General features: G+C 45.8%; 1 protein-coding gene across 4 annotated transcripts in view; it reads right to left on the reverse strand.

Annotated features, from left to right (window-relative positions):
* Positions 1–21,279, reverse strand: part of CHD2 (chromodomain helicase DNA binding protein 2) — an 84,360-nt gene that overhangs the window by 32,431 nt on the left and 30,650 nt on the right. For 3 of the 4 annotated variants that reach the window (XM_014264581.3, XM_074549205.1, XM_074549206.1), the window contains exons 6-8: positions 20,918–21,051; positions 7,804–8,011; positions 4,980–5,066 (exon numbers count right to left, since the gene is read on the reverse strand). In XM_014264581.3, the coding sequence (XP_014120056.1) occupies positions 4,980–5,066; positions 7,804–8,011; positions 20,918–20,979 (357 nt within the window). In that variant the 5' untranslated portion in view covers positions 20,980–21,051. The remainder of the gene's footprint in view (positions 1–4,979; positions 5,067–7,803; positions 8,012–20,917; positions 21,052–21,279) is intronic. The other variant, XM_074549207.1, reaches the window with a different exon arrangement.

Raw genomic sequence — 21,279 nt, forward strand, 5'->3', positions numbered from 1 at the left:
CAAGGACCTCACTGTGTCAGAGCTGTGTCCTGCTGCTTTCCTTCCTCCCAGTTCTACAGTCTCCACCAGTGAATTCTCTTTAGCTAAATATATCTAGAGCTATTCTAACTGCTTGCTGTACTATTCTAAAAGTGGGCGTCACGAATTCCCACAGACCAGGATAGCTAAAATAATCTCTTTATGCTGGTTGCACACAACCCCATTTTCATAAAAACTAGTCAACCATGAAAACAGATCACCACACAGATAACGTGACTTCTCCTTAGCCTCCCCCAGAAAACACAAATAGGCAGGGACAAAACTGAAGAAACCCATGTGAGATTTCTAAAGAAGTATTAAAATGACAGAAGTAGCCTCCAAGATTGCTTGCTCCACACACTTACTGGAAATCTTCCACTTGTGGCTGCTTTCTGACACAATATTCAGCTTTGGTCCCAGGCACTGTCTGTCCATCACTATGGGTAGCACAGTTTGCATCCCCTGACAGCCCCACTGCCCTCCTGGACAGAGCTCACACAGCTGTGCACACACTGAGGAATGGTGTGAGCTGTAACATGCACCCTTCATTCCCATTTTCCAGCTTTCCTTCCACCCACAGAAACTTCTGCCTCACTTGCATCAGTGTATTCACTAAAATACTGGATGCCATGTCTGACCATGAGCTTTCCTGGATGTGGTGCCAGAGTTGCATGTGGCACAATAACATCTTTTGCACAATATCTTACTACAAACACGTGTTCATCCACCTGTTTCAGGGCCGTGCATGAAATCCCTGTCTCATTTACCAGCCATGAAGCAAGTGCCTGGCAAACACCATGGAGAGCCCTACCCACCCTTGCAACACAAGCCAAGCATTCCACAGGTTTCAGTTTTGACACACAAAATTTAAAAGTTTTCCTCAGTTTTCCCTTTCTCTTTTAATCTCTTATCCACTTTCTGAAGCTTTTCCACTCCAATCATTGGGCATGATTTTAACAGCTGCCCCTCAGGGCATGTTTACTTTTGCTGTCTTTTGGCAAGCCACAGGCAAAGAGAGGTAGATTTCTCTTCTGCTCTGTGTCAGAGATCACACTGGGAGAAAACCAAATACAACCTTTAGCTCTTTGAAATTAACTCCACTGTTGTGCCAAAATGCCATTTTCCAAGTTTCTAGTGTCTAATGTCTGTACTCTCCCGCTGCTCTGTCACTTGTCTCTACAAAGCTGATGATTACCTCCAAATGACTTGACTTTTCCTCCCCTCTTCCACCTTGAAAAATGTAACTTGTGACTGCAGCTCAGCCACCTTCTCTTACATATTTCAAAGACAGCATTGTCTGTTTTGATGTGTCAAGCCCAGCCCTATCTCCTCTGACTGACACAGCCAGTCCCTACCTTGAGTCATCTGCCTGCCTTGTGCTCCCACATCCCCCCCATCCCAGAATGGAGTAAATTCCTTGTTTAGGAAGCACAGAGGACAGCCAGAGAGCCAGGCTATGCCAGGTGCAGAGCATGCCACTGAGGCTCTGTCTGCCCACCACCAGCACCAGAACACACTGGTTGGGAAATCACATTGCAACTCGAATTTTTGTAATGTCACCTCCCCAGATGACACAAGCTAGACTGGCAAAGTCCATCCCCAGTCCCAGTGGGGATTTTGTCAGCCCAGCATGAGATGCTGGGGTCACAGTGCTTGCTCCAGAGCCCAAGTGCCAGTGCTGCCCTGCTGGGTGCTGCTGCTATGGCCAAGGGGAAAGACAAGCCTGGCGCCACCTTATCAAAATGTGCCCAACTTAATCCTGCACCACTGCTTTGAGCTAGACTAGGATCTGGCCTCTTACAATTTCCTCATCTCCAGCTGAAGGGATCAGCCTTCCCTCTCCATGCCTCACTGACTCCTCCCATCAATTCTTTCCCTCTCCCAGCACATAAAGTGCACACACTTTTACCAGATTAATTGCACTGTATTTTGCCATGGAGCAACACTGAACAAACATAATGATGTTTGCATGCAGCACCAAGCAGAGCAACACAGAGCAATTCAAAGTTCTGCTCCTATAAATTATCCAGGAGTGTCCTTGCCACTAGCCCAGGCTGGGAGAAATGGAAATTCCAGGCCATTGGAAAGGAGGTCCAGGTGAGCCTCTGGAGCTTATACTAGGAAAGATAATGACTTGCCTAAACAGTGCCAAAAGTATTTTATACTAAAGTAAAAGTGAGAATTTGCTCATTGCAGGCTTAACAGAGGGCAAACTGGAAGAAGAAAAGCTGGAGAATCTCAGCTAACCAGGTTAGTTTTATGTCTGCTGAGCTTCTTTCCCAGTGAAACCAGTAGTGTTTGAATTTTCAGCAAACACATGAGGCAAAGCATTGACCAAAATGCAAATGAGCAGATTTTTTTCCAATAAGAAAACCAGCTGTATTTTTAGAACACACTGGTGCGTGACTTCTGGCCTCTCTCTGACAGAAAAAAATACGCTGACATTTGTCACCAATTTCAATCTGAAACTATTCTTTTTATAGTAAAAAGACTGTGTCTGGTTGGGGCACATTGATTTCTCAACTGGCCCATAATCATAGAATCATGGAATGATAAAAAGGTTTGAGTTGGAAGGGACCTTAAAGATCATTCAGTTCCAACTCTCTGCCACGGGCAGGGACACTTTCCACTAGACCAGGTTGCTCAGAGCCCCATCCAACCTGGCCTTGTACACTTCCAGGGATGTGGAATTGGGCACCCTGTGTCAGGGTCTCACCACCCTCACAGGGCAGAATTTCCTTTATATATCTAACCTAAATCTCTCCCCTTTCAATTTAGATACTCTGAAAGGCACCTGGTTCTGCACACCTCACATCCCCTGGCTGCAACCTGAAGCTGATTTATGAACTGCAAAGAAAATGCCTGGGGAAGTAGTGTTTTTACTAAAAAATTCACACCTTCTCTTGTTCCTGGAGACAGCTCTGGGCCTCTGAGCAGATCTGTGCTCCTATGCAAAGCTGAACTTTCACTTCCCCAGTGGCTCAGCCCATGCCTGGATATTGATCACGAGTTACCACCCTCCCTGATCACACCTCAGACACCTGCACAAGGAACCCAGAAATCCTCAGAAGGTAACCATGTCTAACACACAAATAACCCTACCCAGAGTGCTGCTCTCAGAGGACACAGTGATTGAGCAGGGCCCCAAAACCTGAATCACTTCCACCTCTGTGCAGGTGAATCACGGGGCAGCACAGGGGTAGTTCATCCACCCTTGCTCTGGTCTCTGAGCCTCACACACTGCCTGCACCATGCTCTTTGAGAAGCATTAGAGAAGAGGGCAATGACAAGCCCTCAGACACTGTGCTGGAAGTCCCAAGCAGCAAACAAGAGGTGCAGGTCACTGGAGACAGGATTAACCCTGTGAAGGCAAAAAGCATCTTCAGATGTGCCTTGGGTTTCTGCCCCCTCCAGCAGCAGCAAGGAGTGCTCAGCATCACACAGGCTTGAACTATGCTATCTCCCCTCTCTTGGTGTCTTCCAAAAGCAAGGTTTTCCATCTCCTTCTGCTCTCTGCGAGGCCCCAGCACTGTGCTCCTGACAGCTCACACCCTCCAACAGACTGCTGCAGATGGGAGCTGCCCTGTGGGGACCAGTCAGTGTTTCTTTGGGGAGAGAGGGGTGAGGGCATGCTCCAATTCTTTTAATTTCAGCTGTTTCACAGAAGTTGCAATGAGGGTCATTTGGAGGTCCTTTGGGGTGGTCTTTTTTTTTGTTTTTTACAATATTTTGTGGTATAGCAAAGTTTTCGCATCTCAGATTTTATTTTTTTTTTATTTTACCTTAAGTAGTAGGAAATAAAGATACTGAAAAAGAAAACAACATTTGCAAAACCACGTAATATTGTAAAACAAAAAAAGAAGGGACTTACCTGTGCCCCTAAGAGGGGGTGAGTGGAGCTCTGGGGTGGGTGTGAGGTTGCTGGCACAGTGCATGCCGGGGCATCGCACAGAGGGGCCCAGCCTCTGCCAACTTGAAAAGGAAAACAAAAGCTACGTCAATGGAGCACCCTGAGCCCCTCCTGAGCTCTGCTCTGTGGGACAGCCAGCACAGGAGTCTGGGGGGCAGCTGGTGGCACTGGGGTGCCACCAAGGCTCAGCAATAACGCACCAGAGCAAGGAGCTGGAGACCTGCGCGTCACCCCTAGAGCATCCGAACACATCCTGGTGGCAAAGCACAGCCTGAGTCAGACAGCACCACTGGGCCCCTGCTCTGCTCAAAGTCTGCTGCTTATCTCCAGATTCCCAGCTCCAAGCTTCCCAGAGATGCCTCTCTCTGGTTCTCTTTCCCCTATGCTATAGCTACCTGACCTTCCTGCAGACCTGCAGGTGAAATGCTCCATGTAGAAAACCTGTCAGATGTAAAAGAAGACGGAACCTGATTTCTGCATCTTCAGAAAAAAACCCAACAGGGTTCTGAAACAGGAACAATTAGAAGGTTTGGCTGCCAGGCTCTGACCACTGTCACCTTCAACTGAAGCATAAAAGACTCCCCAATGTTCAACCAAAGGAAAGTAATGGGTCATAAAGCTGCACACACAGAAATGTATTTATTAGTGGGATTCATTCCAGGACGGGCAATAATGGCTGTTTTGTTGCTATGAGGTGTTTCTGGGAACTCTCCTTTATTCCTGGTTGGATTTGTGTTGTATTTTGGTCTCGTTCTGGTTTTTTTTTTAATTACACAGACTCCTCTCCAGGATATTCCTACAGCAGAGCAGACTTGCATTATGCCCCATTGCAGCAATCAGATCAGTGCATGCAGATGTCAGCCCAGGCAGTGTCCAGCTCACTCCAGAGGTCTCAGGCCAAGGATCCAGCTGCAGGATCTGTGAGATCCAACATCCATGCACCAAACTGGGGCTCAGTGTTTACAAGGCAATGCAGTTGAGACCTCCCTTTCCTCTTTGTGCTTGGTTGGTTTTATATGTTCAGTAATCCCTCATCCTTTTTTTTCCTTACCTCATCTTTTATATTAAATCGTGACGGTTCTTGTCTGCTTCGGTTTGACCTCCTAACCCCATAAACATCAGGATATTCTTCCCACATCTGCAAAATAAACAGACCATCAGAAGGCCTGCTTCACCCCAATTTTTGACATTTTAGAGAAGTTTGATGGTGGCTTAAAAAAAATCAACCAAAAACCATTAGGGAATTAGCAACCAGCAGATGGACAGTTTAAAAACTGGCTGGAAAGATTATTATTATTATTTTGGGATATCTCACACCTTTCTAAAGTGGCATGTGTTATCTCAGGGTTATCTTTACAGTGATCCATCTTTCCACTGAGGCACAAATCACACTCCAGCTCACACAGGCTGAAGGACAGAGTGTTGAGGTAACCAGCCCTCTGCAGCACTGGTGCCAAAGGAATGGAGGCAACACCTTGGACGTGGAATGAACAGACCTAACAACTCAGCAGGGCAATTCTCTGTCACTAACAGCTTCCAGCACAATTCCTTTCCTGTGGAAAGCCCCACCACCAGCCTGGAGACATGGCCAGCTGCAGCTTCAAAGGTGAATTCTGTGGGCCAGCCTGGATGGCAAATGGAGCAAGATACCCTGTCATTTGGCAAGGCAAGGCAGTGGCTGCTGGTTCCTTTCCTGAATGCACTGATGGGAATGTGGTTTGGCAGTGCAGGACACATGGATGTGCAGAGGTGACTGCTGGCAATGGCTGTGCTCTTTGCTGTAAAACAAGGCCCTCACCAGTTCAATACACTGAGTATAAGAGCATGCAATTGTTCTTGTGGATGGGCAGGAGAAGGAGACACAAAAAAGGATGCCCTGAGGGGAAAGAATGCAGAGCTGTGTTGGTGACACAGGACACAAGAGTTATAGGGCAGACACAAACCACCACCATGCCCCTCTAATTCCTACACCAGCAATTCCTCTCTCCCTCAGCAGAGCTCTTAGTTCTCTATATCATTAATTTTCTTCTGCTTCTCTCTCCTTCCAATCCTCAAATACCTCTGCATGCCACTGGCAGGAAAAGGAAATCGAACTATGCTGTGATGGGATTGAGAGTGTGATGGATATGAGGCTGCAGCCCAGCAATTTTTCTGCCTCTGTTAAAGCAGTAATGGGATAAGGGACAGACTGTGACAATGTGTTATCTGTTGGGCATGCAAGCACTGAGGTACATTCTCATGAAAGAATAAACTCTCAAATTTAAATTTAATGCTACCTCCCCAAACCATTTGAAGAACTTGTTTTTTCATCTATTAAATGGCATGGGTTTTGAATGTGGGAGCAACTTCCATGACAAATCTTAATAGCACAGATTAACCTCGCCTTTATGGGTGTATCTAGGCAAATACCAAATAAACAATAATAATTAATTGCATTGGTTATTCAAGGGGAAGATGTATCAACATGCCTAGGTTAGACCTAGCTAAGGAAGACACCCATTAACAGAGAAATTAAGGAAGGGAGAGGCTTTCTTATTAAAGGGTGTCCTGACCTTTTCATGTTTCACTCGTGCTAATTATCACCCTGGGTATGGATGCACTTCCTCACAGGATAATGTTAACATTTATTGTTAGGGACATGCTCTTAGAATCCTTCAGAGGGAGAGAAGACTTCCTTTGGTGCCCACTTAGCAACAATAGACCACAGATTTTAATATGGTGTTACCACAGATGCCTTATAAACTCATCCTCCCTTGTCAGTCTAAACACTGGAGGATTTAGCCACTAACTGAACCAGCAGCCTGGAGCTTTGGGGAGTGAGAAGGTGGTAACAAAATCCTTCATTTCTTCCTGGCAGGTCTGTGGGGAGCACAGGCTGGAAGCACTGCCCTTCCTCCTTATCCTTTACACACACACAGCACCTTTCTCCATAAAACTCACTCTGAGGAGCAAGCTGTGCCCAGTGCAACCCACGGCTAAGAACAACAGGATGGTTACACACCACAAACAAACAAAGCTGACCTAACCAGACTTTTCTCCTTCCAAGTGAACTCAGTTCACTGAGCTCCTGTCTCCAAATGGTATTTGGGCTCCTCTTTCTCACCTCACACTGCCCTGTGTTAGTAAGGTGCCTCCATCCCTCAGGTAAAGCAGGTACCTGAGGGATACTGCTCATGGTATCCCCCTGCACACCCTTCTGCCCTGGGGTGTGCAGAGGGATACCATGAGCAGTAACACCCATAATTCCACTTCCTGCTGGACAGTAAGTGGAGGGAAAACCTAACTATTTGAGGGGAGGAGCTGGGGAAAAAAAAAAAAAACAAAAAAAACACAACAAAGAAGCACTGTTCTGTTCTGGACTTAATAAATAATAGAAGTTCTTTTTTTTTTTTTTTTTTTCTCCTATGCTTTTTTGAGAGGAAGAGTGATGTAAAGAAACCAAAGTGGTTCAAACTTCAAACCCTAGACAAACTTCAGACCTTTTTCCTGCGTATTTATTACATGGGGAAGACTTTACTGCTTTTGAGAGAGAGACAGAATAGAGGAGTGGAAAGACAGAGGGAGAGGATGAAATGACAGGATCATGTACTGATGACAGGCACCTGCCCCTCATTCACACCAGTCAGCCCTGCCACCATCTACTTGGTGCCCCAGGGGTTGTTCCACAAACACAGCAGCTCCTGCTCTCCAGGTGACAGCAGCAGGGCTCCAGCACACAGCCCAAACAGCCCCTGGGGACACTGGAGGTCACAGGCTGTTTGGTCCATGTGCAAAGTGGCCAGGAAGTTGGTCACAGCTTCACTGAGGTCCTGCTGCCTGACCTTCCGTGGTGGGGACAGGAGTAACTTGTCCGTGCAGAGCAGCAGGGGCAATACCTTTTTAACATCTGCTATCCTTTCCTTCTTAGAGGCTGGTTTTTCTTTGGTTTCAGGAGGGGTCTGCTGGGATTTGGAACCCGTTGATTCACTTTCGGATTCAGACTGACTCTCAGAGGACTCGGAGCTGCTGTTTGACTCGCTGCCCTGCTCACTTTCAGACTGGCTTGCAGAGTCAGAGCCAGAGGCTTCTTCGGATGCCGAGTGACTAATGGTAGAGAAAGAAGAGGTTACATTTTAACTGCACTGACACAGCTGTCAAATACGCAGGGAGCAAACCTGAGACACATCCTGAGCCACAACAACAGGTTTGGAAAAGCCTGAATGCAAGTGTGGACCCTGTGTGTACACCCCACACTGGTATTCTGCAGCAGAGGCAATACTTTCCCAGGACTGGCAGTGAACACAGGTGAGAGTGCAGCCCCAAAAATCCCTGTCCAGGATCTCCTGCTCATCACCAGAACAAAAGCAGTGGAGGTAGGTGAGGAGAAGCATCAGCAGTACCAGCAGCACAGGTTCTCCTGGGAGGCTCTGGGTGTCTTGGAGTGAGGCAGAGAAAGGCACAGCAGGGGCTGCAGCATCCACGGACCATCCTGCTACATTAAAGGTGAGCAGCTGTTCCAGCACGGCTCTCCACTGCATCCCTGCGAGGCCAGTGGTTCCAAATAAACCTGATATCCGCTTTCTGGAAGAGGCCAATATCAAAAACGCTATGCCCATAATACCATGAATGAAGTTAAATGTAATGTTTTTTGCAAAAATAATTAATTCAGCAACAGGGAAGAAGAAAGCTTATATGGGTTTGTGGCTGGGGCAGCTCCTCTTTAAAGGATTACACCAGAGCTGTGCAGGCTGCATTTCTCAAGCCAATAATGGGAGAGCAGAACACTAAGTAGGTGTAGTTCCCCCGCTTTTTTTTCTTTTTTTTTTGTATCTTTATATAAAAATGGGTTAACACCCAGTGTATCCCCTTAAATAAAAGCTCCTCAACAAAACAATGAGAAGCCAAACTATTTTAGGTGGCCAAAATATTCAAATACCTTTGCCCAATCACTCCCAACATATATATTTTTTATTTTAAGAGCCAAAAAATCAAACTGAAATCTCAGGACACCTTACCACACGTATGCTGCAAGGCAGCATTCAAACCCCACTGCCACAAACAAAACCACAGTGACAATGCCACAAACTTTTGGAACAAGGATCACCCCTTTCCCAGTCAGCTTTCCACTGGCAGCCGGACGTGTTTGTGATATTTAAAGATTCATTTAGGTACAATACTATGAAAGAAGAGTCAGGAAAACTCTGCAGAGGAATTAAACAGATTTTTTATTTTTTTTTCTACTTTTGTACAAAAAGCGACAAAGCACATGAAAGGCTTTGCTCAGATTTCATGATTCAAGGGGGAAACAATACAAAGAAAAATTAAAAAAAAAAAAAAAAAAAAAAAAAAAAAAGAACCCAAACAAAAACCAACCCAAAGCAAGCATGTGCACATGTACATTTCCATCCGACTCCGCAGGGTTACCATGTGGGGATGCCCGGAGGGAGCGCGGCCCGTCCCTCTCCCGGCCGGGCAAATCCCGGGATCGCGGCTGTGGGCCGGGAGGCGGGCAGGGGGCAGCACCCGCGCGCCCTCAGGCGCCGCCGCCGCCATTTCGTGACCGCCCCTCCGCCGCCATCTTGCGACCGCGGGGCTGAGCCCGATCCCGGGGATGCATCCCTGGGATGGATCCCTGGCACTGCCCCAGGGAAGGGGAACCGTGGGGAGCGCGAACCTGAGGGGGCACAGAGCCCCTTCCTCAAGGAGCGGGGGCAGCCATCACCCATGGCTGCTGTTTCACCGTCCCAGCCTGGGTGTGAGGGAGCTGGGTTATCACATTGTGTCCTGCAGGCAGGGCTGGAAATTCAGATTGAACCACGGCCATCTCAGACTGCCCAGGCCCTGTCCATGGATGGAGGTTGTCCATGAGAACTAAAGGCACAGTGTCTCACTACACCCCTTGTTCTGTGGGCTTTACAACAGTTCCCCCCCTTGTCCACCACAGCTCTCCATTGCCACAGCCATGACCTGTGGTGGTGCCACAGCCTTCACCCATGGTGGTGCCACAGCCTTCACCCATGGTGGTGCCACACTGCTCCTGGCAATGGCACTCCAGCAGCTCTGGGGACAGATGGTGTCCATGGGCAGGGCTCAGCAGGCACCATCCCACTGGGCCTCCACAAAGGAATGGGATCTGGAGGCATCAGGCCCTGCTTGAGGCATTTTGGTGTCTCCTGTCCCACTGGGACGCGTGGAAGAGGAAGCCAGATTTTCCTTCAATCAGATTTCTGAGCTGGAATAGGAATTTTAACAGCCCAGGCAAGACTGAGGCCAGACAGCTCTGACAGCATTTGTTTAGAGGCAGAACAGTAATTTAGAGTTTAGAGGCAGAACTGTCCTCTTCCTGCTCTGGAGCTCTTTGTTCGTCAAAGCCTTAAGCTTTATTTGAAGGACACAGGGACACAGGCTCTCTGCACATCAAGAGCCACATGTGCTTTATCCACAACATTGTCTGAACACTAATTCTTTTTTTTTGGCTGTGAACTGTGCCATCTGAAAAGAGGGAGACTTCTCTGATGGCATACACATCTGTATGTGCAGATATTTGCCTGCACACCTGCTTCCCCTACTAAGGAAAGAAACACAGATGAGAAGTGGTAATGTCCTTTTGAAGGCTGTTGCAAATAATGTATTTTTTTTATTAAAGAACAACCTGTTATTGAGGCAAAATATGTGTTTATCTTCTTTTCTATGTTGATCAGATAAAAAATAACTGAAAGGTCTGTTTTCATAAAAGAATCCTTTCTAACTGTCACTGGGACAATCAGGAAGCATTTCTACCTGCCAACAGAATATAATGTACTAGCAACATTAGATGTCAAATCAGGCCTAACACTACACTACTAACTAGTACTAACACCTAGAGACCTAAGTCCTCTTTTCAGAAGTTATTTCTGGAATTTGTCCTGGTTTAATACCCCTGAGTTAGCATCCAAACAAGACCTACTTCCAATTAAACTAATAGTAAGAAATAAGCTATAATTATTTGTCACAAAAATCACAATTCAGCCAGACCACTCTCCTCCAAAAACACCCATGAACATGAAAAGAAAGCAACAGATGGACCATTGGTAATTTCTTTGAAGAAACTAAAAAAAAAAAAGTTGAGATCTGCAAAGACTCAGCCAAATACATTCCTCTGGTTTCTAAGAAGTACTTTAGGCTTTAAGTCTGGTTTAATTAAGAGCTTGCTGCTGACTTGAAGGGGAGCAAAACTAAATCATTCCTTACCAAGAAGGACATTATCCTTCCAAGAAATAAGTAGCTGAAAGGCAGTGATAAGACCCTTTACAGTGAGGCGTCTGAATTTAAAAGGCAATTACCACATGACTGAAGCCTCCAGACTTTGCATTTAATATTTCACATATGACTTCCTTTTATAGGGGATCATCTTTGCAAACAGCAAATCATTTGATAAGTTCTCAGCAAGAACTAACAGTAGATCTGCTTCCAGAAGGTGTCAGACAGCTGAAAAAATGACCCCAATATGCATTTGTGAAATCAGGAACTGACTGGGGAATGGCTCTAACTGGGACCATTCTGCCCCAGCGTTTAAAATGTGGCTTTTGAGGGACAGAACTTTAATTCAGACAGGGGAATAAAGGAGGATTAATAACCCAACACCCTCCCACAAGCAAAGCTCCTCCCAGCTTTAAGAACTGTTGGGAATGTTTTGAATCTAAACAAGTTTGAATCCCAACAGCAACATTCCACTGAGCTTCGCAATCTCTGCAGGGATTCGGCAGCAGCAAAACCACCCTGTGAAGGCTGGAGAAGAACCTTGGCAGATTATCCCATGGCTGGATAACATCGGGGGCTGGGTGACAGCAGGAGCCGTTACATTTAACTCCTGTGCATTGCTGGCCACAGCGTCAGAGTGCTGCGGGTAAGTGACACCCAGGTGCACACCAGCAGCTCACTGGCACCAGAATGCCCCAGCAGGTGGCTGGGACACAGCCCCTCCCTGCTCACCGTGTTCCCAGCACTGGCTGGACCTGCTGGGCTTCCTGATACCACACCTGGACAGCCCAGAGAAACAGCAGCTCACTGCCAGCTTAAGCCCAGGCAGGACCAAGCCTTTACAGTAACAGGAACAGTGGAAATAAACTGCACTTGGCAGTGCAGGTGAGTTGCAGAGTGGACAATGTAACAATAGCTTGGACTCAATGATCTCAGGGGTCTTTTCCAATCTCATAGATCCTGAGAAGAGGGTGAGCAGCCCAGGGTTGGAGGAGCTGCTGGGTCAGCCCAAGGATGTCTGGCAGAGCCAACTCCACCCAAGAGGGACTCCTGAGCCCCCACAGGTCTTCAGCTCAGGCTGCCAGCTGCCACTCCCATCCACCAGCAGAACCAACCTGAGATTTACTCCAAAGCATAGAGTAGCAAGGCCTGTGCAAGCCACCAACTTAAAACTATTTAAACAGATCTGTCTTCCTAAAGTGACCTGTACAAACTGTGGGACACACAAGCATGGTGACAAACCACAGAAAGGGCAAACACATCGACTGAGATGAGGACTGGCTGCTGTTAAACATTTCCTTTTAATATCTGATCTATAAATGTGATGTTCCCTATTATGAAAAGAAACTATTTACAAGAACATGTAGTGACAGAACAGATAGGAATGGGTTCAAACTGAAAGGAAGTCGGTTTAGATTAAATATTAGGAAAAATTCCTTGCTGTGAGCTTGCTGAGGCACTGGAGCAGGTTGCCCAGACAGGTTGTGAATGCCCCATTCCCTGGAAGCATTTTGAGGCAGGTTGGATGGGGCTGTTGAGCAGCCTGGTCTAGGGGAAGGTGTCCCTGCCTATGGCAGGGAGGTTGGAATGAGATGATCTTTGAGTTCCCTTCCAACCCAAACCATTCTATGTTTCTATATAAACATATATGAAATGGCTACATATATTGCAAATACAAACAGGCACCATCAATGTTGATATGTGCACTCAAGTCACAGGGTAGCTGTAAAAAGGCACTAAACTAAATTTAACCTTTAGGCTAAACAAGCCAGGGAGAAGAACACAAGATGGGTTCTAGTTAAAGATCAGTAGATAAAGAGAAGATAATACGGGTAGCACAGAGGACTGAGCAAATACCACAGTAATCATAGACAAAGCCATACAGACACTGCACATGGAGTGTGCAGAAGAGCCAAGCAAAGGACAGATTGTGACACTGAATATAAATGCATTCCTAGCTTTTTCAGTTCCCTTGATTTTATTCTGAAAGTCTGCTAAAAAGTGATTGGTGCTTGCCTGTCTCCCAAGGCAAAGATTTTCTTAGTGAGAAGCCTTGAGATGGGTCATTTGGTGAAAGAGCTTTTCCCAGTTTATTACCTGCAGGGAAAAGTAGAAATGAGGGGAAGGGAAGGAAGAAAAATACTCCTGCTCCTCTACTCTCCGTACTTATGCATGGTATTTTTAACCATTGATCTTCGAGCAAGAACTTAAACTAGAATATTCTAAACACAACCAGGCTCCTCATACTGTTTAGGAGTGAGTCTCAAACAACTCTGTATACTCAAAATACGGTTTGTATAAATCTGGGCCAGCCTTAAATGGGCACAACAAACTCCCATGGTGATAGGGCTGGCCCTTCCAGATTACCAACAAGTTCTTCAAAGCAGCATAAAAATATTTCCCTAACTTCATTTTATGATCAGCAACTTTTTTTCCCCCCTTAAACAGGCATGTGAGTTGTTCTCATGGAGACTACACCTGTGTCTGCAAACTTCCAGCCTATTCTGGCCACTGCTACTTACCTCAGCACAGGACTCCCAAATGCCAAAGGCAGAGCTAAATATATCCCGCCCTGCTCTGCTACAGCTCAGCAAAGCACATTGGGCTATCCTGAATGATACAGACTTTCCAAAAGCTGGTGGGTCTTTTTATTCCACTAGGAAGACACTATATGCTGTGTTTGCATAAGCAAGCAAAAAGAGCAATTCATTCATGACGGGGAGAGCTGGCTCTCTGGCCCTCTGATCTTTAAGCCAGAGGCTGAAAATGCTTGGGATGTCTAGTGGGGACAGAGAAAAAAAAAAGAAAGAAAGAAAAAAAAAACAGCAGAGGGACAAAAGGAGTCAAAACCTGTCTGGTTGATTAAGGAGCACCATTGATAATCTCCAAGGCAGCATCCTTCCCTTTCCCTGCCCAGAAAGGAGAGAACAATTGCAGTTCCCAGGGTTTGAAAGGGCCCATCTCTCCCTCGCCGGGAGGCAGCCAAGCATTTCCGAAGCGTTTCCGGGCTCCACATCCCACAGCAGCGGGCGGAGCGCGGCTGCTCCTGGCAGCTCCCAGCCCCTCCTCACGCCCAGCCAAGGAGAGGAGCAGGAGCCGGGGGTGCAGCCCTTCCTCAGACAGCGGGCAGGGCCTGTCCCTGTGCCCTCCCCGCCCTTCCCGTTCCAATCCCGCTGCTCCATGGCCCCCAGGAACAGCCAGGCTGAGCCCAGCGGCGGCACAAAGGGGACTCTGCACACTGGTGCAGCCCACTGGCAAAGGACATGTGCATGCGTGAGAGGGCAGGAGTGTGCACACACAATTAGCACTGAAAAAGTGGGTGCTTTTTCTCCCTTAACATTTGTAAACTTCCTTTAAAACTTCTCCGATTAAAGACATGGAGTGTATATGGAAATTTAGGACCCAAACGCCATTAACAGGACCATGATGGTGCAGAAATTCCTTTATGGTTCCAGGTGACCTGCAGTTCAGAATAAGGGAGCCTGACCTGGCCTGAGGGGGTTATTCCAAGTGACTTTTAAAAGCTGTTTTTAACCAAGAGATGTAAGCCTAAAGTTTTACAGACAGCCCATTGCATTCAAATCTCCACTGGTGACAACTCTGCAGTGAAGTACAGAGATGCTCCTCATCAGAGAGATGCAAACGACTCCTATAATTAACGTATTAGCAATTCTATTAAGTCATCTATACCTAACAATAACACTTGCAAGAAACATAAATACTTGCAACACAGCTTTTTCCTAAGGAGTCGTGTGTTCTGGAGTCAGTGGATTCTCGACATTGCAACACCCTTGTTCATAGCTGGGGTAAAGGTTGGTGAGCAATGGAGTGTTAAGCGTCCCATCCCATCCCGTGTGTGGAGCTTGGCAGACACAGCACTGAGCCCTGCCAAGATCAAACGCCATGCCAGCACTTCCAGCACAATACGAGAAAGGAATCTGAGATCACTGTTAAAAACTTTTTAATTTTTAACCCTTATCAGACAAGGTAAGAAAAGCACGTGTAGTACAGAGTAGGTTATCTCAGCCTACGGGTAAATATAAAGGAAGGTGAAGATTGAAAATTATAATTTAGCAGCAGGGCTACACAAGCTGTAATGTAAAATAAGCTGCTGCACATTTGGAAAGAATCAGCAACATTTGTCTCATTATATCCAAAAGATACTCCCTGCTCTAAGAAAATGAGGCATTAACAGTGCGACAGACTTACAAAAGCTTCACTGCAAGTCACTAGGGGTAAACTTTTTCTCTGGGCTTTTTTTCTTTCAATTCTCCTCTACAGGATCTGAAAGGGGCTTTACATACACACCAGCACATACTGAAAGAGCAACTTCACGTGGCATTTTAGCACGTCTATTAATAAAAGCACACTAGAAAGATTGATGTAAGACACCATGTCAGTAGAACAGCACATCCTTTGCTGGAAGGCTGCTTCTGTCTAATTATGGTAATCCAGGCCTTCCCCTCCCCCAGTGCTGTGCTGTTTGTATTTATTTTCCTTGAAGGAGAGGAGAGATAAAGCAGAACACAAGCTTTCTCCAGCCATTATCAACTCCTTCCTGCGCTGGATTTCAGCTAGGGGCAAGGAGAGATTTAGAAGCCTTTTCCATCTCCAGAACTTAGCAGCCTAATTTAACATTGCAATTCCTGCTGGGACAGTGGTGTGCAACCTGAAACAAGATGGAGTGGATACACACACCTCCAGGTTATGTATCAGGAGATGCAGTGACAATGTAAGCTGCCAAACCCACACAAAGCAGGTTTACTTGGGCTGTCTCGAGTTCAAAAGCACCCAGTCCGTGGCATGGGAAGCTTCAGTTCAGTCCCTAAGACTCCTGCTTGCTGTCTCAGGTACTTCACCTGCTCTTCAACACCAGCACTGATAAACCTCAATTAAGAGATGCCCCAGTATAAAAACTCCTCAGAGACAAGTCTGGCAGCTCAGTAACCTGCCAGTGCTATGAGCAACTCTCTGTGGGGTGAAACACCTCAAGACAGGAATTGGATTATCCCTATACCGAATAGAGAGATTGAAATGAAACACCAAGGCCTTCCTGGCCCTCCTTCCGAGCCCTGTCAAGGCTGCCAGTGGAAGTGTTTGTTTGAACACAGAAATGTGGTTATGGCAGCGCCAGCGCTGCTCCCGAGGCACAGCCGGGATCCGCGTTCTCGGAAACGCCACCACCGAGCCACAGCTGGCACCAGCACTGCAGGAAGTGGGGAAGGTGCAGATAAGGGCAACTGCTGCCCTCAGAGTGCGGCAGGTGAAACATCAACCCGACAGAAAGGGGAACAGGCTCCAGTGTGCCATCTGAACCACCCTGCCTTGGCTGGAGGCGCTCCTGGAGTTGGGAACATGCCTGCACACACGTGCACCCGGCCATGCAACGCCCCAGCCCCAGCACAGGCTGTGCCACACAAACTGGGTTACACAATTACCCAGGTGAGCTCTTCATTCCCATTTTCCAAGTTTTATTCAGCAAGTCATGCATTTTAGAGAATCTATGCAATTTGATCAATTAGCTTAAGATATTTAACTAAAAAAAAAAAAAAAAGAACAATCCAGAAAACAATGAACTACAGCTAAATGTAGCCTCTTGCAGTTGGTGATCTCTTTTTATAGCACTGTATATACTGTATCCATCTCTGGCAGCAATCACAAAACAGGGAACAGAGGAGTTGAAAGCCTCAGGATTGTGCATGCGTAATTAGATGAGACACTTCCTTCACGAGGGTAATGTGAAACAGAAGTAACAAAGCAAAACAAGAACAATCTCCTTTGTGCTGCACACAGATTACATCATGATTCATATGAATTCCTTGCACATTATTCCTTTTGTGTCCCGCACTGATCAAGCATTTTTCCTTTTCAAAAAAGGCTCTGGACAGTTTCACAAAGGGTTAAAGCTTAAAAAGGGAGAGAGAAAAAAAAAATCCTTGTTGAAGAATGCGGCGGTGCAAATGAAACTAAAAGCCTCGGCACATGCACATGGCCACAACAGCTAAAAAATAACTCGTCACCCGGATAAAACCTTGAAACCCACAGTGTGAGGCATTTTAACCCAGATAAAACCTTGAAACCCAAAGTTTGAGGCATTTTAACAAATGCGTTCAATGTTTCTACTCAGCTGAGAGAAAATCAGTGGCAAAATACACACTGAAAGCAAACTGAATTTTGGTGATTTAAGGATACTGAAAGATGTGCATCTCTTTAAAAAAATAAAAGGGGAAAAAAAGACAAAAAAAAAAAATACGACAGATGTTCCGGGAATACTATGGCATTCTACAATTCCTTTTGAAGTTCAAAAAAAGAAAAAAAAAAAAGAAAAAAAAAAATCCGCAGCAAAAAATAGCCCTGCTTCTTTTCAAGTGCCTGCTGAAAATAGCTGGCAGTATTAAAATGAAAGCCCGTTAAAATGAAGCAGAGCGAGCCCACGCCCGGCAGAGCAACGGAAGCGGGGGGAGGCCGCGGCAGCCGCCGCTCCCGGCCCGCTCCGCTCCCGGGGGCCCGCGCGGCGCGCGCAGCCAATGGCGGCGCGGCCGGCGCAGGGCGGCCTTTGAACCCCGCGGCCGCTTCCCGCGGCGCCCGAGCGGTGCGGCACAAAGAACAGCCATTTTGTGACAGCGCCGGCCAACGCCGCCCGCCACAGCCGCCCGCCCCGGGCCCGCCGCTGCCCCGGCCACAACGGGTTGCCCCCTGCTCCCCGCGCCACACACGGGGGGCAGTTTGTGCCTAACGCGATCGTTTCCCTCCTTTTCCCCCCCGCCGGCCAAACGCTGGTTCGTGTGCACCGACATCTCCATAAAATGGCTGCCACGTCAGGCGAGGGTGTTGTGCTGCGCAAAGCCCTGCGCTGGGAGGTGGCTGCTGAGCAAAAACAGCCATTTCAGACCTCGGAGCTCCAGCCCTGCACAGAAAATGGCCCGGGAGCTAATCCACTACAAGCTATTTTTCCCCCCAAAAAAGATGTTTTAATGCTAGAGAAGCCCAGAGCTGGATACAGACACAAGGGCTGGCCCAGCCTTGCAGGGTCTGCAGCTCAAACCATTCCCACGCGGGTATTTCTGAAGTGGGAGAGCAACTGCAACAGATACAGGCCAAGGTAAAGGAAAACTACGTATCTATCCCATGCCTGTTACTTGCTATCCCTGCAAACTCACTCCTGGGCTTCAGGGGGGCCCCAGCCTGCCCCTGGCCTCTGCACTTCCCATGGGGACCAACCATGGATGATGTACCTTCACATTACCTTTCACACATGCAGCACAGAAGATGCTAGAAAATACAGCAGATTGTGTTCAATTACTTATGCAAATCTCAGGCACACAGGTGAGGGTCAGCAGGAACTGCAGCAGACCCAGAGCAACTTTTACATTGGGCAAAGTTGCATGAAATCCCTCAGCTCCAAGTTGGATTTACTGTCAAAGCACAAAGGACAGGTGTTGCTGGGCACCTGGAAAGGCAGGAGTACAAGCCTCAGCTTACAAACTGTAAAGAGTTAACACCATTTCTCTCTCCAAGAATAAATTGTCTGCTTTGGGACAATTCTCAGGCATTTCTGTTTATTCCACACAGGCCTTTGTATTCCCTTAGAACTGGAAAAGGAGTCAGTTCCTCAGTTAGGGCACTACAGTGGTGTGCAAGAACTGTATTTTCTTCCACTCTAACACCCTTCTCCAGCCCAGGTGAATGGCACCGGCCACATCCCCCTCCTCCACCACCCAGGTTTCCCACCAGGACTGTGCAGCTTCCATGTCCAGGTACTTCCATGGATACCAAGCTGGTCTCAGCAGCATGAGAAGCGCAGACACCGGTGCATTTTGGGGTTTCAATACAGCAAAGTGGTGGCTTTACTTCCTAGAAATCATTTCCCCTACTTCAGGTCAACCTCAGGAAGTAAAGCCCATTTTATGACATTGAGCTGACTCACACCTCACAAATAAGCTCAACAGGGTTCACTTGCAAATATCCTGTGCTCAATTGTTCCCACACTTCAGGTGTGCTGGTGTCACACACAGCAGGTTAATTCAGAGGAAAAAAAATGTGAAGGGGGAGAAGGAGAACCTCACACAACAGGTGTTAAATGTAAATGATCAATTATGATAAATAACCTTTCAATGAAAACCCCAAAAGCACACGAGACACTATGCAAATCTCATACCCCTAAGGACAAAACCCCCTGTGGGACTCCTGCTACATGGCTCAGATTTTAGCTCCCATTCCTTCCCAACACTGGTAAAATACTTTCAATTTCCTCAACAAATTATGTCAATTGCTGCTCTTGTTGATAATATCCACTTCAAAAAAGCATAAAAAAATGCATAATCTGCAAAATAATTTTTATACATGGTGACTTTTTACATAATATTTTGTGTGCAGCATTTACAGTAAAGAAAGCTCAGTATGAAAATCTGATGTGTTTTTAACCTGCATTATTAGAAAAGCTCAGTTTAAGTGCTTCAACAATCCCTGAGGCTAATTTAGTTATTAATAATTTCAAATTAAACAATCTTACCCACATTTATTTTAGAATTTAAAATTTGACTGCACTTTTAATACACCCGGATTACCATCCAAGTTTATATTAGAAGGTTACAATAATTTGATAATAATATATAGCCACACTATTTCAAGTTCATGTGCTTAAGGAAGGTTAAATACTGGACATCAAGAATAGTATTCAAACACCTGAACATCACATAGAGCACATGTGATACAACAGACAGTTCAGAGTTCTTTTTTATTAATGTCGGTTAAAAATGCAGGAAGACAACACCAGAGAAAAAGAAACAGACCAAGATTCAACTGAAATTAACAAAATGCAAAACTCAGTGATATTTACAAACCAAAACCAAAAATGCATGTAGTTTAATTTCCAATTTTTGGAAGAGCCGACCTTTTAAATATAAAATGAGCGATTTGATAATTGTACTTCTGCATTCCCAGCAAACAAACATTTTCAGTATTTCATACTTTTCCCACATCAAGGTTAAGTTTCTAAAAATCTGTAAAGAATCTCATTACTTGATAAAAGTAAATAAAAATACTCTGAGCAAAAATACGTTAAACAAAACAAGCAAATCATTTGGTGCCTCTTGTTAACAATCCCAGTATATGTTTTATGATACAAAATGCCATCACCAGCAGGACAAAGTCTGGTTAAATTGTATAAAAATATTCTAAAATACCTCCACAGAATCAAAGTTCTACAAGCCCAAATAAAATTTGAAGTAAGAGGTATCCGACAAACAGGCACTTTCCAGTTTATATTTTAAAATAAGCTTTTTTTCATTCATGTAACTTTTTCTTGTGCCTATTTACTATAATTTACTACTACACCAGGCTTCTGTATGGCCCTCAGTTAAAGTTTAGACTTCTGAGATTCTTCAAAGAAAAATTTGCCTTGTATGTAAAATGGTGCAATGCAGCAATGGCTAAACCGACAAGGTCATTTTTCACAGCACAAAAAACCTAAAAACTGAAATTCAAAAGCTGGAAAAACATCATACAGGGGCAAGGGCTGCCCTGAATAAAGGTACAGTACCTTTTGCCTAGGACATGGGCCCTTAAGTCACAACACAAGTTTCAGAAATTGCTACCAAAAAAAATTAGGGTGTGGCATGCTAACAATCTCAAGGTCATTCCTTAAAAAGGAAGCAAAATCAGTAAAATGTTTTCTATTAAGCACTGACAGTAACCCAAGGCTGTCAAAGTAAACAGGGTATTCACAGGTTTTACAAAAAAAAAAAAAAAAAGAAAGTTGATAGGTCATACCTCGATGCATTGCTGTGGACTGAACCCTCCTCTCCTTGGCTTTTGTCCTTATTTCTCATCATCTTTTTATTCTTAAATATTAAAAGGGGGTCAGGGGTGTCTGTTTGCTTTGAAGTCCTGTGCCCAGGTATTTACTGTCAAAAGTTGAAAGAAAGGTAAGGTCCCAGTTCGTTTCACTGGCTTTCATTATCAGGAACAAAGTCCTGACGCTGCAATGATATTGTTATAACAATACACAGCACTGATCAACACGGCAAACCGGAGATTTAAAACAAATAATCATTTTTACAAGAAAAATCCGAGAATAAACACAGGAGAGGAGCATCCTGCAAACTTTCCCAAAGTAACACTGGATGCAAATA

The sequence above is a fragment of the Zonotrichia albicollis genome, chromosome 11 (assembly GCF_047830755.1).
Source record: "Zonotrichia albicollis isolate bZonAlb1 chromosome 11, bZonAlb1.hap1, whole genome shotgun sequence".
NCBI classification, from domain to species: Eukaryota; Metazoa; Chordata; class Aves; order Passeriformes; family Passerellidae; genus Zonotrichia; species Zonotrichia albicollis.